This window comes from Mauremys reevesii, linkage group 9 (genome assembly GCF_016161935.1).
Source record: "Mauremys reevesii isolate NIE-2019 linkage group 9, ASM1616193v1, whole genome shotgun sequence".
Taxonomy (NCBI): Eukaryota; Metazoa; Chordata; order Testudines; family Geoemydidae; genus Mauremys; species Mauremys reevesii.
This window is the reverse complement of record NC_052631.1, coordinates 82,801,587-82,818,620: the sequence shown is the minus strand read 5'-3', so window position 1 is coordinate 82,818,620 and position 17,034 is coordinate 82,801,587. Positions and strand designations below refer to the sequence as shown.

Genomic DNA, 17,034 nt, shown 5'->3' with positions numbered 1-17,034 from the left:
TTACATTTACATACTGCCTTCCATTTTGAAGGAGATACCAACAAGCTTCATGGAATTTACATGTATGGTGGAATCACTGTAATGCTGCCACCTCTAGGGCCTTCTCTTTTCTGAATGAATAGATTCTCATCAGAGGTTCTAGTTTATTGCTGGCTGCATTCACGGTGGGGGTGGCATTTTGGGTGGCGATGGGGGGCCATGGTTGAAGCAAGAAGAATGCAGCAGCAGCCAGGAGGCAGGTATAAGGCACTGCCGGAAGACTTAGCTCGGAGGCAGCCTAGGGGAAATTGTGGGGGGTGGAGGATCCAGGGGAGAGTTGGGTCAATCAAGGGCCTTTGGGAACTTCAGGTCAGGTCTTGGAGAGGGATGTAGAGTGGGACAAACAACAGCAGAGTGGTGGGGTCTGAAGACCCCATTGGCCCAATGCAGGTCCAGAGAAGGTACAGAAAGGTGGCACTGGCAAGCAGAGGAGATCTGACACTGGGGGAGGGGTGGGTAGTAGAGGAGCAGGAGAGGCAGCTGGCAACAAAAGCCACATTGCTGTGATCTAAGCGAAGATCCTTCACTGTGGAGCTGAAGAGGTTAACACTATCACACAGCAACACTATACGGCAGTTTGGGCCAGCGAGTGTAGCCCCACCCAAAGAAAATCACTTGTATATTTGAAAAGAACCCAAGTGACCAGTTAAAACCCACAAACCCATGCACCCAACATGCCAGATGATGTATTTATTCACAAACTGTCTGCAGAGGCTTTGTATGTAAATGTCATTTGGAAACAACATGCGCTCCAAGTTCACCGGCTCTCTCCCCTCCTCCCCCCGGCTGGATGGTAAAAGCATTCCTTCATTTTAATAACTGCAAGAAAGTTGTCCCTAATTCACTCCCTTGGCAGCACTCCTTTTCAACCCCTTGAACTGTTCCACATCTGGAAGGACTGGGATCGATGGTTTCAATACAATTATAGACTAATGCAATTACATTCTGTAATTTGTTTCCCTCCTAACCCCACAGACATGGAGGCTGCCGTTTTCCTCCTCTAGGAATACAAGGCTACATCAGCGGCATAGCGTGGAGCCCACTTGTCATTTCCCACACGTTGACATCCCCTGTATGGCGACTAATTGTTCCCATGTAGCAAACCCACTCCCTTCCAAACACAATGCCCTCAGGACTGGTTTAGAACTGAGCACTGGAAACCTCGTTACCCATGTACGTCCAGAGGAACTGTCTGAGAAGCTCTCAGAGAAATGTACCTTTAAGCATTTTAACAGCGACTGTTTTGCAGGTTGAAGATTTATCGATACCAAAAGCAGATGCCTCCACAACCTTCCCAAAAGCACCATGACCCAGTGTTTTACCTAGAGAAGCAAGAGTCAAGAATGAGCCATAGGGGACTGAGGACAGTCTGCATCAGCTAAGAGAGAAACATGCATTAATCTTAGCTTTGCAAAAAATATAGGACACTAGAGCCCAGACACAGCACAGATGAATAGTCAATAACAGATGTATATGCATATGATCTGCATGCGATACAGTATGTAATATACTTCCCAGCTAAAAATGGCTTTAAACTGGAGTTGAGGCTGACATAACAGAAAGGTAAAAACATTACGTGCAATTATCCCCAAATCCACCCTTCCCAACCCAGAGTTCAGGTTGAAGGAGAAATCCAAATATGTTAAGAATGGAAATGCACCGTGAAGGCACCTAAAGAACTTCCACTCTTCCAGCCTGCAGTTATTGACATGTACTCGACTTTAACTTGGCTGCAATGTAGCTTTTATCTGGAAGTGTCCTTGCTGCTTGTTTTGAATTATTGAAAATGTCAGACATGAACACTATACAAGAAACACAAAGAAAATGTTCCCATTTGGGTTTTCCCTCTAGTGACTAGGGTTCTCAAACTCGGGGTCAGGACCCCTCAGGGGGTCACGAGGTTATTACATGGGGGGTCGTGAGCTGTCAGGCTTCACCCCAAACCCCGCTTTGCCTCCAGCATTTATAATGGTGTTAAATATATTTAAAAAGTGTTTTTCATTTATAAAGGGGGGGTCGCACTCAGAGGCTTGTTATGTGAAAGGGGTCACCAGTACAAAAGTTTGAGACCCACTGGACTAGAAGATATATAGTGTGCACCTTTAAATCTTTATTTGATTTGAACAGTTAGGGCCATTTTCACCAGGACACGCTGGCTGCTTCCCCCACTCTGGAGCTGCACTAAGCAGGCAGGGCAAACTGGCCAGTTCTCCCCAGCTCCTGCCGCCCACATTCCTCTGAACTCCCTTGCCTACCCCTACACTTCCCTAAACACACACTATTTCCCCCTCCCTCTGCCACCACATGCCCCCAGCCCAGTTTTCCCATCACTCCTAGTCTCTAATTTCCCCTGATGGCCCCCAGGATTCTCCCCACCCCCGTTGAGTAGATTTTGTTCAAATGGTAGGTTCCGAAAAGAGTTTTAAACATCAGTTGTCATTTTTTGTCATTGTTTCTCTTAATTGAAAGTTGTTTTCCATCAACAAGGTGAATAACGTTGTTCTACAGAAGAACTTAATGAAGACCTGCCTTCTTTCAAAATGTCTGCCATCTTCCCTGGGGGAAGAGGGTGGCTCCCAATACTGCCAAGGGACACTGCCTTCTCTGGGGATACCTTGGTTTCACTTCCACTGAGAACAATGGCAGGTGATAGCCATTTTGCAAGATGGCATCTGTATTTTCTAAGGGCACTTTTAGCATCACTCCCATGGAGAACAATCTTTGACTCTGGAACCACTGTCAGTTCTTCTCCAAGGATGGAAGAACGCTGGCCAGGGGGGACATGGGTAGCCTCTGTCATCTGCTGTGGTCCAACATTCAGGGCCATAGGATATCACCATCCTTGACATTAATAATGCCTCTGTATTGCTTACCAAGCCGCAGCCTGTCTCTTGGGAACTCCCATTTACTACTGTCATATGGCAGCCGGTCACACTGCTCATCAAGGGGCATTTCCTCTGGATCCATTATGATTGACAGGTATCCCGTTTTAATATCTGTGGCATCAGGCTAAAAACAGGAAAATAACCAATGCACAGGCTGTAACTTGAGAGAACGGTGTGATCTAGTGGAATTTGTGCGGGCTTGGGTGCCAGGCCTCTCTGAGTTCTAGTCCTAGTTCTGACACTCACTCCCACCTGTGGCTTTTCAACATGTCTCGTCAACACCATGCCTCAGTTTATTCATCAGTAAAATGGGGAAAATCATACTTATCTATGTTGGCCTTATGTGGGTGTTGAGTGGATTAACTAATTAATGCTTCTAAAATCCCTTGAAGATGTAAAGTCCTTTAACGTTATTAGTCTCTACATACATTAGAGAAATCCAACACTGCTCCTACTTGTGGGAAATCCTTGAGATTAAAGCTACATTTCTGAGTGCCTTGTTGGACAGCTCTCCAATTCCTGGACAGCTCAAGGCATCGTGCTTTAGAACCAGGCGTACATGTCAACATGGGGCTTGATTCTCTGTTATGCTGCACCTTGTATTCCCATTTACTCTGATTAAAATGGGCTGATGAAAAATGGTTCCACTGAGGGGAAAAGTCTGATTTGGGCTCCCCTTATGCCCACTTTATGCAGGTGTAAATGATGACACAAGATTTATTGGGTCTAGCACCTCTGCTGTCCTGGAGAGACACAGAGTAAACTTGAATGATTCTTCCCAGTTCTATTGTAAATGTGGTGAACACTCATACAAATTACAGAAGATCAACATTAAGACTGTGGTTTGGGCTGCATCCAGACAAGAGATCTAGTATCTTGTACCATATTTTTTGTTTGTATAAGCAAGAAAGAACAAACCTAAATATGATTTACTTTATCAAATGCTCCTTGGACCTAACTTAGGGCCCACTTCTTTGGCACCCCAGGAGAGAGGTCAAGGAGTAAATGAGCCACGGAAACATAATGAACCTTTGTGGTTTGGGCCCAGCTCTAGAGCAAACAACAGATTTTAACATCCTACAACAATATTTAAACCAGCACTCTCTTCACTAACTACATTTTAGGGAAAACCTTATTCGAGATGGGCTGAAACCAGAACATCACTGTAGGGGGTTTACGATTTGAATGCCTGTCTCCAAACATTCTTGGATGCTTCTGAATTCATGTCAGATCCACAAGAGAAAGGGGCCTGTTTCCCTGATCTGATTGGATGCTGACCAAGATGGCAGAAATTTCATAAATACAGCTGATCTCATAAGATGTCAAGTAATTAATCAAGAGGAATGTTGGCCTGAAATTTCACGAGAACAGCTCATACAGTTTTGTCACCATCTGTCCCAGGTCAACCTCAATCCTGAACTCTGAAGCTTAGTCTTAACTGGATCCAAGCCCAGAGCTCAGCTCTAGCCCTTTTCAATTCCATGTACAATATGGAAGCTCTCTTACTTTTCTCAGTTTCCGAATGAAAAGAGTCAGAAGAAGCCAAAAAAGGGTAGCTGCTAGACCAGTGCAGACCAAAATGATAACTTCAATATTGGATTTTTCTTCAGAGCCTGTAAATTAAACGCATCAGATTTTAAAGTCAGTGCAAAAATAAAATTATAAATAAATAAATAAAACTTGTTATTCCATCAACCATGCTTCATTTCAGAAAAATGGTAGGCGTGAAATGCCATGATATGTGGTGGGAACCTTTTCATTCACTTGCTATAGGCAGTAATGTAGCACACCATCTCTAACCAAGAGACACAGACACAATGGTTTGGCAGAGGTGTGCAGGATATTCACTAAGTGCCATTACTTTATATTATCAATGCCAAGTGATCAAAGTATTGCACTATGGTTCTCAACCTAGGGATCATGAACAGGTGTCAGGGGTTGCAATCACTCTGTTCTTTTCCTATGGCTAATTGGAAGGTGGTCCCAGCTAACTCTTGGCTAAATAGGAGGGGAACTTCAGGAGATTCCACTGTGAAAAGGCTGAGAACCTCTGTGTTATATGATTCCCCATGAAACATTCAAGTTATATTGACCATATCGCACTTTGTGTAGCATATGTTGTGTCTGTGATAGAGTTGTTATCAGGTGTTTCAGACATGAAGACATATTGACCTGCTTCAGGTCCTACGTCTTTATGTGACAATGTAAATTTCCTGGAACCTCAAAGGGGATTCAGTTTGAGTTTTGAGCAAGGGATTAAGTCAGTTCCCACTTTATCCAAACCTGCCCTGTGTTTGTGTGTGTGGATGGGGGTGGGTGGGTTAGGAGTGTGTGTGGGGGGGCTGTATAATGTCTTCCCCCAAAACTAATCCCGTTTCACCAAGCTTGAGCATGAGCTTGTGAACTCACCTTGTATTTTAATAAATGCTGATGTGCTGTCATTGCCCATTTCATTGGAAGCCCTACATTCATAGAGGCCTTCATCGTCTTTTTTCACTCGTTCGATGACCAGGGTGTTATTTTCCATGGAAATTCCTGTGTTGAGGGATATAGTTTCATTTGATTGCAGAATATATTTGCCAAGAAAAAATGTCCAAAAGGAGCTGTGTTGAAAATGGCCTCACTGGCCACTGCAGCCCTGCTCTGGTACCTCCAGTAGCAGCCACAAGAGACCTTCTAGTGCTGTATGTTATATTCACCTTTGTTTGCGGTGGCATGCTGCAAACCCCTCCCCGGCCACCTGCTCTCAATGAACTTGTCATGTTAACTCCACAGTCACAACTTTGCAGCCTAGGCAGAACAGGTGTAATTTATTCATGCAGCCCGATACTGCTCCCATGGATACTGCTCCGTTACACCTGCAAAACCGCTGTCAGGATTTGCCTTTCCCCTTCCCAGCCCAAGAGTTGCACTGGATTTGGGGAGATGTCATTAGAACATATTAAATACGACTCTCTTATTAACCCAAAATGCTTTTTAGACCAGGCCAGAGGGGCACAGAGTGGCTGCGCTTCACTGGGCGAGGAATTCAAGCTGAGTCCCTCCCACACACCCGGAGCTTGGGAAGGACCATATTGCCCACTAAGGCACAATGCCTCTCCAAGCAGTGACCCCTCTCCTCCTCTGTGCAGGGCTGTGCCTACCTGGCACAATGTAGCGCTCAGTAGGGAAAGGAATTATGTAGATTGATCCAGGGTGGCATGGCCAGGGCATAACGGGATACAATGAAGGAAAGGGAAACTGAGGCCAAATGTCAGTGAGACAGTAATGTCTAAGACTGCAGCACTGCCTGCCAAAGGCAATGATGAGAACCCCATCTCTTGGGACATTTCAAATGGGGACAAAGCCCTGAAGAACCCACTGTTTGGCACAATCTTGCATTCATGGGGGAGGAGATGGCCTGCACGTGGCCTAACTGAGCCCTCGCTAGCTTCAATTTCTCCGATTCGGTGACACACGATTCCAAGCTCATTTGTTTTACTAAGCAGATGCCACTAACCGAGCAGGGGAAATACACTGGGCCTTGAGTCCAAAGATTTTAAGTTTGCAGTGTGTTCTGCCCATGAATTCTGTTATTGTTAACAAGAACTGTGCACATAACTCGCCATGCACAGCACTGAACTATTTACCCCGAGGTGTTTTTTTCAGATATATTATGCATGTGTCCATCGGTTGGATGAGTTACATGCTTGTCCCTCTAGAATTATTTATAAAACTTCACTAGCTGTTAAGAGCTTCTGCTCAGAACGGTCTGATCTGAGTTATGGAGGATTCTAGATTTCCTAACCCAAGAAGCAAAATTAAAGTGAGAGGACCAGTTACTAACACTGGTTTCTCCATGACATAAAGGGTATCTCAGGATAGAGGGGCCTGGGAAGAATGCCAAGCTCAGGCAAACATTCCAAGCCTGTGGCAGCACTGCACATGTCTGTATTGGCTGAGCTGACAGCTGTTTCTCATCATTGTTTTATGCTGAGGGAAATAAAGACACAGTGTATTATGCCCTGCAGCCAGCTAAGTGATCCTTAGTGGAGACGCTACCATTGACTTCAACAGGCTCCGGATCAGACCTTAAGAACATGTAGCAGTTCAGGCTCAGATTTTTAGATACTGCTTAGCAAGTGGCGAAGCGCTCTGCTTTTTGTACGCATAAAGAACCATCTTGGACATGCCTAGTGGGCAGCTAGGTGCTCGGCACCTTGATTTCCCTCATCAGTGTCAGTTCTGCACATGTGTGGCCAATTCTGCAGGCACAAGCAGTGGCATGTGCAAAACTGGGCATGTGCAATCAAGCATTGGTTTGAAGCTAGTTGGCCGTTTTGGCCTCTGTAATCCCATTTGCAAGCCACGTCAGCAGTCAGGTATAGATAATGCAGTCCGAGTCATTTACAGCATCCTGGGTTGGTAGCATCTGGCACTCATCACGCACTGCTGTTAACAACTCCACCAAATGCCAGGCAGTGGAGAATCCGGGACCAACACGGCTTGCAAACCTGTAAACACGTTACGATTGTTTCCCTTTCAGCACCTGTTGTGCAGCATTTCTCCACACTCACCTGAAGCAGGTGCAATGGGATAGCCATTTTTCCGCCATGCAATCTGAGGTGTTGGGGTTCCATTTACTTTGCACTCCAGAATGATCTTGCCACTGATGTTAACCTCTTGGTCCGTGAGGTTCTGCATAATATATGGCACTGCCTTTGCTGCATTCACAAAGGAAAACAACACACAACCAGTCTGAGGGCAGGTCTATACTTAAAATGCGACAGTGGCATAAGTGCACTGGTGGTGCTTCAGCGAAGATGCTACGGGAGAACTTCTGCTATGGCCATAGTTAATCCACCTCCAGGAGAGGTGGTAGCTATGTTGATGGGAGAAGCCCTCCTGTCAACATAGCACTGTCTACACTGGGGGTTTGGTTGGTATAACTGCATCGCTCAGGGGTGTGGATTTTTCACACCCCTGAGCGATGTAGTTATACCAGTGTAAAGCTATAGTGTAGACCGGGCCTTAAGGAGGCATCTTCTAAAGACTTACATTTTCATCGGCATATAAAGGCCTTGTCCTAAAGTGTTGGCTGCAGCAAAGCTTTATTAATGGAAAAGGTGTGTGGTGTGCAAAACCAACCAACAGAGCATGTCTTTTACTAGCAATGAGCAAATTCATTTTGCTTAATTTCAGACCCACTAGGTTTCACTCAGAGTTGAATGTTACTTAGTCCCTGTGAACAAACAAAGGATCAGGTTAGGGGCAGAGCAAAGACACACAAAGGGAGCATAAAGAAAGGAGCAAAGAAAAGAGAGGAAAATGCTAGGCTTCTCTGTTGCCTAGTGCCTTGTGTGCGGTCATTTACACCACTGCAAAGTTCAGAACGGAGGCGTTTTACCCACACTTTGTATTCATTTTACACTGGTGTCAATGACTACAAAAGGTGCAAGGCCCCAGAGAACAAAGCCCAGAGCACACTGTAAAAAACAGCCCGAAACATGGAGAACAGCCAGTGTGCGTAGGATAAAGAGGAAGATCCAATACATGCAGAATCGGAAAGAGATACTGAAAGGCTTCATGGCTGGTTTTATGTGGTGGCAGGAGAAATGTTTTGGGGAACGTGTGTTCATGTAGCACGCTCTCAGGATGAATTGCCTCCCAGCCACTACAGACAAAGAAGAAGAAACTGGTAACTCACAGAAAGGCATGTTCAAAATCCCAGCTCTTCTGTATGTGTACTAAAAGCCAAGCTGTTGTTCCCCCCGCCCCCCTCTGCCACTGTGTGTAGGTGTCTGTGTAGGTGGAAATCTGACTAAGTGAACAAAAATATCTGCAAGGGGAAAAGAAAGTGAATTGCTTGAATGCAATGTGCAGAAAAGGACGCGGTGCCTCCATGTCTGGTTGTTCTGAAAGGTGGTAAGGACACTAGTTATGGGTGCAAGGCCAGTACAGGGAATGGCAGAAGGAGTCAGAGTCTCTTTCCTCCCTTGGGCCATTGGAAAGAGAAGAGCGATGCATTGATTTATTGTTTTAATAAGTCACCAAGGCACTGCCCACGCAGGCATCAGAACAGTGCTAGCTACAGCTATAGTGTGGGTGAGGATTCTCTCTCTCTCTCTCTCTCTCTCTCTGTGCGTCCGTGTGTGTGAAACTCATGATAATGTCTCTGTCTGCACTCATGAAAGACACTGCATTGAAATTGCTAGTAACAGCTTTATTTAAACATGACTATAGCTAGCACAGTATGGGCTGGTCCTAACCTGAGAGGCAGGGGCTTACTGCAGCATGTCTGTCCCTGTCTGTCTGTCTAGTGCCTACTCACCCAGTAATCTAAGTGCAGAACCCAACTTAGGGATCACAATCAAACTTCCTGTAAGGGACTTTGCTCCCTGCTACATGGGTATTTAGGGTCTCCCCCATCCTCCACTTCTGTGCAGTGCTTTTTGTTCTCCAGTAGAAGACAGCTGAGAATACCCGGGGCCTCACAACCCTTCTGCTGGTACCTCCAACTTCTTAGAAGTCTTAGGTCTGATTGCCCATACTCACACCAGTATAAATCAGGAGAAACTCCACTGAAATTAGTGGGCTTACACTGGTATAAAACTGGGACAAGATTCCAGCCTGTTGTCTTTAGATACCCACAGGTAGCAAGGACACTGAGCTCTGTAATATTTATTGTTGACCCTAAATTTGAAGAGATGGGTTCTTGGAGTCCAGATACAGAAAAGAAAAACCTGCTATTGCTTTAAATGTAAAGAGTGAATACGCTTCGGTTCCATGTTCCTGCCAATGTCCTTTGCAATTACATTTGATGGGTCTAAAGCTTGTTAAAGTTACATGTAACCATGGTAATCATCATGGTATGTAATCTCATTGGATGTTTTACCAAAGCATGACAGACATTGGATGGGCCACTCAAGGGACATGCTGGTGGGTTGGCAATATAATAGGTGGTGCTCGTTCCTCTGAGTCCGCACTAAACCAATGCCCCAGCATGGTGTTAGGAGCACATGATGCTACTGGAGTTGCTGCATGTGGTGACTGAAGATTCCACAGCACTTTTCATAGGAACGGAACTGGTGCTCTGGTCAAACGCCACTTTCAGTACTACAGACACCACCCGTAACCAATTCTCCCTTGTCGTCTCAAGTGGCCAACCTATCCTAAGCTATGGTGCTTAGGCACTGCTGTGCACTGTCAAATAGCTGCAGCATGTCACGAGGGTGGAGCAGATGGCCTAAGTGATTCCTGTATGTACAGGGCCATGTCGTAATTGATGGAAATCAGTGTAGCTCGATCGAATTCAATGGAGCTATGATGATTTACACCAGCTCAGGATTTGGCCCACAGTTTGTAAATCAGGTCTTAGAGATTTGTAAAGCCATTTGGGATCCTTTCTGATAAAAGGTACTGCATATATAGAGGTCATTGCAGTCAACTGTTAACACAACAGAAAAATACATACAGGCAATACCTACATATAAAGACTGATCCTGAGCACCTCCCACTCCCAAGGACATCAGTAGGCATGGCAGATGCTCAGCACCCTGCTCATAGTACCTTGAGTTGTTGTTTTCAGACAACCAGGCCTACCTTTAACGTTGAGCTGGGTATCCTCTTCTCGCATGTCCGTGCTGTTGTGCCGATTCTGAGCGATGCACTTGTACTGCCCGGCGTGTTCCTCTGTGACGTTATTAATAGCCAGTGTCAAGGAAATGGAGTATCGGTCAATTTGCTTCTGCGTGAAGTTGGCGGGCACCACCGGTGAGGAAGCGTTGTACCACGCCAGGTGATCATAAATGTATCTGGAGGCTCTGCAGGTCAGCTGAACATCACTCCCCACGATGGTGGTGATTTGTGGGTCCGTTTGCAGACCTGATGGCACATCTAGGGGAAAGAGAAAACACACCTGGAATGAAAGCACAACTGAGAGGATTTTTGGCTGCTTATTTTCACCTTAAGGGCCAAATTTCAAAGACCAAAGCAATGGGATGAGCCAGAAAAATGCATCCCCAAAATTCTGCAATTGCATATGCAAACAAGCATTTGTGCTTCCAAATTCGGTAACTGTGTGTAACACTGCCTGCAACTATATGAGCCTTTCGCAGGTTGGCCCTGAGTGTACTAAGAACTACACAATCAGTAATTAACTAAAATGATGTGTAGAATTAGTTAATGCGCTGAGGCTAATGAAGCTAACTTGTAATCAAGTGAGACTGCTCTCCATGCACTCATGGGATGCTTTCCCTCTGTCTGCAGTCAAAGCCACAAGATATTGTTTTATCAGAGTAAAGAAACCCATTCATATTATTATTCACAGGTAACATTGGCTTTCTCTACAATTCCACAATCTCCCCAACCCTAGAAGCCTCCTTTATTTCTACTATACCAATATTTGTCTTCATCACATCTGCCTCAATGGGTTTTTATTTGGTCACTGAACAGATGATTTAAAAATCCTTGCAGCTTTAACTTTTAATAGATTCAAATAAAGAAATATCAGGTGGTATGAAGCCAGTTCATCTGTGACAGAATCCTTGGTTCCTTACTTTTTTGTTTTTTGTTTTTTACTCCAGACAAAACTTCCACTGGATAAGTGCCAATGTGAATCCCACTGAAGACAAAAAGAAGTTGTTTCTGAGTCAGAACCCAGCGATTTGACCCCAAGACATTATTCTTGCCTTCTGTGTGAGCCACCAGAGAACTAGAGTGTGAGAAACATGGCCTCCTCGCCTTCCTTTTCTTCTATTTCCAATGACCCGTCCATCCCATGGACCTGACTTTCACAATTGGGCCTGTTAATAATAAACTCCGTGTGTTCTGGAATTATCTCCTTCTATCTGGCAGATCAGGGTTTTGGAGCAGCTGAAGTGGAAATCTCTGAAGACTTAGTCTTAAGACCCAGCATATGCTAGGAGAGGACAATCAGGGAGTGTCCATTCTATATAGTCCTCCAGCAAGGATGAATGTTTGCAATAAAGCTGCTTGTTCTTTGCTTTAATGCTGCTCTTTAACTATTCATTAAAGGCCTCCTAATAATTAGGATGAAAGAGTATGTCCAGACTACCTGCTGTATCGGCGGGTAGCGATCGATTTCTCGGGGATCGATATATCGCGTCTCATCTAGACGCGATATATCGATCCCCGAAAGTGCTCCCGTCGACTCTGGAACACCACCAGTGCAAACGGCGGTAGCGGAGTCGACAGGGGGAGCCGCAGATGTCGATCCCACGCCGTGAGGATGACAGGTAAATCGATCTAAGGTACTTCGACTTCAGCTACGCTATTCACATAGCTGAAGTTGCGTATCTTAAATTGATCCCCCACCCTAGTGTAGACCAGCCCTAACAGACAGCACTTTAGGAATGACAGAACTTTGTGTAGGAGGAGCAGCTACGACACTTAACAGTGTGACAAGCTCCATAGTTGAGAAATACCTAATCTGACACATACTGTATATATATTTCCAATGTTTTAATTCACATGGCCCACATTACATGGATTAAAAACAGGCTGATTAGTCTCCAAATGTAATTGTCAAGGGGGAATCATTGTCACAAGTGGTCAGGATGCCAGCTTTACATCTCAGCACTTAGGTCTTTTGCACTTGTGAAATGAAGCAAATGGCCATTGATTGGGGAGAGACTTTACAATATTAGTACCTTAAAGTTCTACTTTTTCCACAGGGTGAATTCCACTGAGTGACTGTGGGGAAATATCTTTCTTTCCTGCCTGGTGGATGGGTATGTGCTGTCTAGGGCTGGGAGTGCCAGCTGGAAACCCACACTGAGATTTGAGTCATTTCCTGGGTGAGCCTTGAGTTCTTCTTAAGCTTTTCCAAGCTAAAGTCATTTTCAGTTTTTTAGCCTCCCAAATGAACTTTTCACATGCATGTTTTTCTACTAAGTTAAGATTCTGGGAGCACAGCATTGGGTTGTTTTACTTTCCGTTTCTTCTGCTGACATTTTTTTATTTAGCATTTTGAATATATTTCCCTGGGACTTCTGTTATTTTCTTCCATCTTATTAGCCTTTCAAGAAGCTCTATCTGCTCTGATAGAATATTCATTGATTTTTAGGTACAGTGGAAAGAAAAAAAAGTCTCTCTCTCCCCCTTCTCCTCCCTTGTCTAGGGAGGAATTTAGGCTCTGAAAGAATGTTACAGTTTAGTTCATCTCTAGACTACTATGCTTTCACAGTCCTGAACCTAAAATGTGATTAATGTCCTCTCTCTGAACAGACACACTATTTTATAAGACACCTAATACGTCTCCTGTAAGAACCAACCATGTGGCCTTTTCTCTTTTATCAGCAGTCTCTGCACATTTGTCTTCTGTATTGTATTACCGGCTAGTAGTAGCGATACTCACGCTAGTTGTGCGGGATTCCCTAACACAATAGGGAATGCACCATTGGGGGATGGTAAAATGTCAGCATAAATCAAAAGGGAAGTCTGGTTCCATTTGTATTTACAAGGAATTAATTGGTTTTAATTTCCTGTGCTTTGCACAATAATGTATATAATTTAAAACTTCTGCTGTTTCCCAAATTCCATGTCTGAGCCTGTCAGGATAGCGGAGACGCCTCCTGTCAGCCATAGAGAGTGTAGAAAGAGCAAGAGAGGGGGTGAGCCTGACAATCTGAAGCAACACAGACCTTTTCATGTGGCCTGTAAACATGTCAGGAATGAGCAAATTGATAGTGGCAAACATTTGTAGAATTGTCCAATTCTTAAAGCATTACAGTGTTTGACAGCAGATTCTTATCTGATGTCTGAAATAGACTATTTTCTTTCTAGTAAAGATCGTTCACTCCATTTTTCTGCATTCTTGTTACAGCCAGATAAGGGTGGAGGAGGAGCTGTTGTTATTGTTTATTTATTATTAATTATTATTATTATTGAATGCAGTAGCACCCAGAGATGTCAGCCAGGTTGAAGTCCCATTTTGCTGGGTGCTGTACAAACACATAGGGCTAGATTGTAAGTTCTCAGTGCTTACGGGGTGGTGCGTGGCTGACCTGCCCAAGTTGCAGACCAGAGACCAAAGGCAGGAGACTCCTCAGAACAGGAATTTCTGATAGTTGCTCCTCTCTTGTTACAACAGATTCCAAAGTAGTTACTTCTGATGGGTGTCCTTGACCGGCGGTGAGAGAGGACATGAGGCAGTCCTAAAGGTTTGATGTATTGACCATAGAGCCTCTTCCCATTGCAAAAATATGACTATGGGGTAACTAGATGTCAAAAGTGGGGTAGCCAGTATAAACTGAAGACAATCTGATATCTTATTGAAACTGTACAGGGGATTTAACGAAGGAGGAGGAAGAGTTAGGACAGGACAGTCCTAATGATCACAAAGTACTGTGAGTGCTTTACATGGGCAAAGCAGTCGAGACACCTGCAGGAAGAGCCTAAAGAGGGTATAGCTCTGCCATCTAATTATATCGTTTTCCATTTAGATGGCCCCCTTATGTGGTTTGGTTTTAGAGTAATGCCCAACCCCCTGCAATGAAATGTGTTCTGCTGGCAATGAAACATATTCAAAGTAGCTTTCAGTGCTATTTCCAGTGTCTCTGTGGGTTCTGTAGGCACCTGCCCCATAGAAGGACAAATGGATTATGCTGATATTCCAGTAGGTCAAAGGGAGAGTTTTCTTTCCTTTCTGAAATTAATTTAGTGTTGGTGAAAGTGCCAGGTTGGCAGCCCTGGAGTCTGAAGCGTTGTATTTTTGCCCAGAACAGGTGTGGTCTGGATAACGATCAGGCAGGTTTCCCCATTATTCCCCATTACACTGCGTGGCCAAAACACTTCAACCCTGACCTGAAAGGACTCTCTCTAGAGCAAGAGTGGAGTTTGGTCTCCATGACCCACTCTGTACTTGGTTCCTTGGCAAGGATTGTCTACAAGGAAACCAATTGGCTCCAGCTTGGAGGAGATTTTGGTGATTTGGTTACTTGGCCATTTGAAAGTGGCTTGAGACCCATCAAGTCATTTCACACAGGACAATAGGAGATAATGAGAGTTCAAGACTTTTGTGCTCTCTAGCGGTTGGATTAACCACCAAGCCCTACAAATGGAAGCTGAGCAGGCTCTGGACTTTGGGTGGCTAGGATCAATTCTGCTAAATCTTCTGCTTTCTTCACAAAGGTCCTTCCATCATCCCTGTGTACTTTCAAACCCTGATTCCAGCCAGTGTCCTCAAGTCTCAGATTCAGGCTGCATCACGCTCAGCAGCCTCACTGCTAAAAATTGGATGTTGTCTTTTGCCCTACGTCTCGTTGTGCAGGCCCCAAACTGGCAGTGTTATAGCAGGTGCTGTAACATGTCAGAAAGCTAAAACCTTGCAGTATGAGGCAGGCCATGACTTCTTTCATATGATGTTATATTGATCTAGCATTTAGACATAGCTCTGCATGATGCACAAGATACTCTCTCTGTCTCCACTTGCAATCAAGTTTCCATAACCAGGACCAGCCTTATATGCAAACAACTTCTGTGGTCCCTGTGATTATAGACGCCCTGTGCACACCTCACAAATCATCTCAGTCTCTCCCTCCAGCAGTGGGACTAGATGGTGAGGCAACTCTCCATGTGATTTCTCCAGTGTCTTAGGGCCCTGCAGGTCAAAACCCCAGACATGTCTATTCCACAAAAGATGGGAAAAGTTGTGCGTTTCCTTCTTTGTCAGCCTTACACAGTGTGGAAGGTGGGAAGAGTTTTTCTATATGTGAATCAGGCCCAGAGTTGTTGCTCTTCTGACATCTGCAAGGGGACTGGCTTCTTTGATGGAGTCACATGCTCCTCTCAGCAAAGGATCATCCCACCAAGAGACAAAGCAGCAGGTCAGACTTGGTAATATTTTACCAATGGAATCTAAACAATTCCACTTTAGGGACTGTGCTGTCTGCATTTAGCAAGATTCAGTTTACTTGCGATCCATAAATGTCGTCATTCTTCCTTAAACATCTGATTTATGTGAGTCGGTCACTATCTTTTAATGTCTCTTATTCTCCCAGGATGGCATGGAACTCACACGCCTCCCTTTAGGGATGAGAATGTCTCCCCTAGCCCTGTTCATGATCTGGTATATTTCAGATGGAAAGAAGACAATTTTCTGATGGGAATAGCCCTAAATGGTTTGATGTAAGCAGCACATGGGTAACGAGGGCTCATGTCACATTGTCTCTGGAATGTTAATATAAAATGCCTTCTGGGCTGTTCTCCCTCTCTTTCCATTTTTCTTTAGAGAAGCTTGTTACCAAGTGAAAACTCCTTTCAGTGTAGAAGTCAAAGTTCAGCTTTCTTAGGTTTTAAGGCTAAACAGGACCATTGTGATCATATAATCTCACCTCCTGCATAACACAAGCCATGGGACTTCCTTGAATTAATTCCTGCTTCACATCCCATAGCAGTGGTTGAACTAGTGCATAACTTTTAGGAAAAAAAAAAACCATGCACTCTTCATTCAATTTCCAGTGATGGAGAATCCACCGCAACCCTTGGTAAGTTGTTCCAATGGTTAATTACCCTTGCTGTTAAAAATGGGTGCCTTAAACGTTTGCTCCCTGTCTGGAAAAATATTGGCCTTAAAGAAAATTAAAAGAAGGTTTGAAATATAAAACTTCCAACTGCTCCAGAGAAAAACAGCCTTTCTGCCAAGTTGTCTAACAAACGTCTCTGTGGACAAAACAGCTTCATTAGTGGGGTGAAAGGTTTTTACCACTAACAGGCCCATGGGTGGCTGCCACCCTTTGAACCTCATCTTGTTCCACTTGTATTTCCCACAGTGAGCAGCCACAAAATTGGTTTTAGTAGAGGATGGAGGGTATTAAAAAGCATTGTGGGTGGAATAGCAATGGGAACAGACTGATTTGATCACTGAGAAACCCATCCAAACATAATATCTGGCACTGCTCAGAGCAGAATGAAGCCTACATGAAGGTTCACATCTGGCAGTGGTAAAGTGTATAATTAATAACTGATCTCCAGCCTGCCAGGGCTGTTTCAGGGACTTCTGCTGTCTCTCTCTGAAGAGCATCCTAGGAGGAGGGAGAGTCTTTTCCCTAGACCAGAAATTATTGGAACACAGAGCACTCTCGTGTTCCCTCTAATTTTTCCCATCCAT

At 44.5% G+C, this 17,034-nt stretch overlaps 1 protein-coding gene across 2 annotated transcripts in view; it reads right to left on the bottom strand.

The window, feature by feature from the left end:
• Positions 1 to 17,034, bottom strand: part of LOC120371478 (vascular endothelial growth factor receptor kdr-like) — a 122,634-nt gene that overhangs the window by 43,734 nt on the left and 61,866 nt on the right. For both annotated transcript variants that reach the window (XM_039487257.1, XM_039487258.1), the window contains exons 11-16: positions 10,506 to 10,799; positions 7,481 to 7,627; positions 5,334 to 5,459; positions 4,431 to 4,537; positions 2,913 to 3,048; positions 1,257 to 1,361 (exon numbers count right to left, since the gene is read on the bottom strand). In XM_039487257.1, the coding sequence (XP_039343191.1) occupies positions 1,257 to 1,361; positions 2,913 to 3,048; positions 4,431 to 4,537; positions 5,334 to 5,459; positions 7,481 to 7,627; positions 10,506 to 10,799 (915 nt within the window). The remainder of the gene's footprint in view (positions 1 to 1,256; positions 1,362 to 2,912; positions 3,049 to 4,430; positions 4,538 to 5,333; positions 5,460 to 7,480; positions 7,628 to 10,505; positions 10,800 to 17,034) is intronic.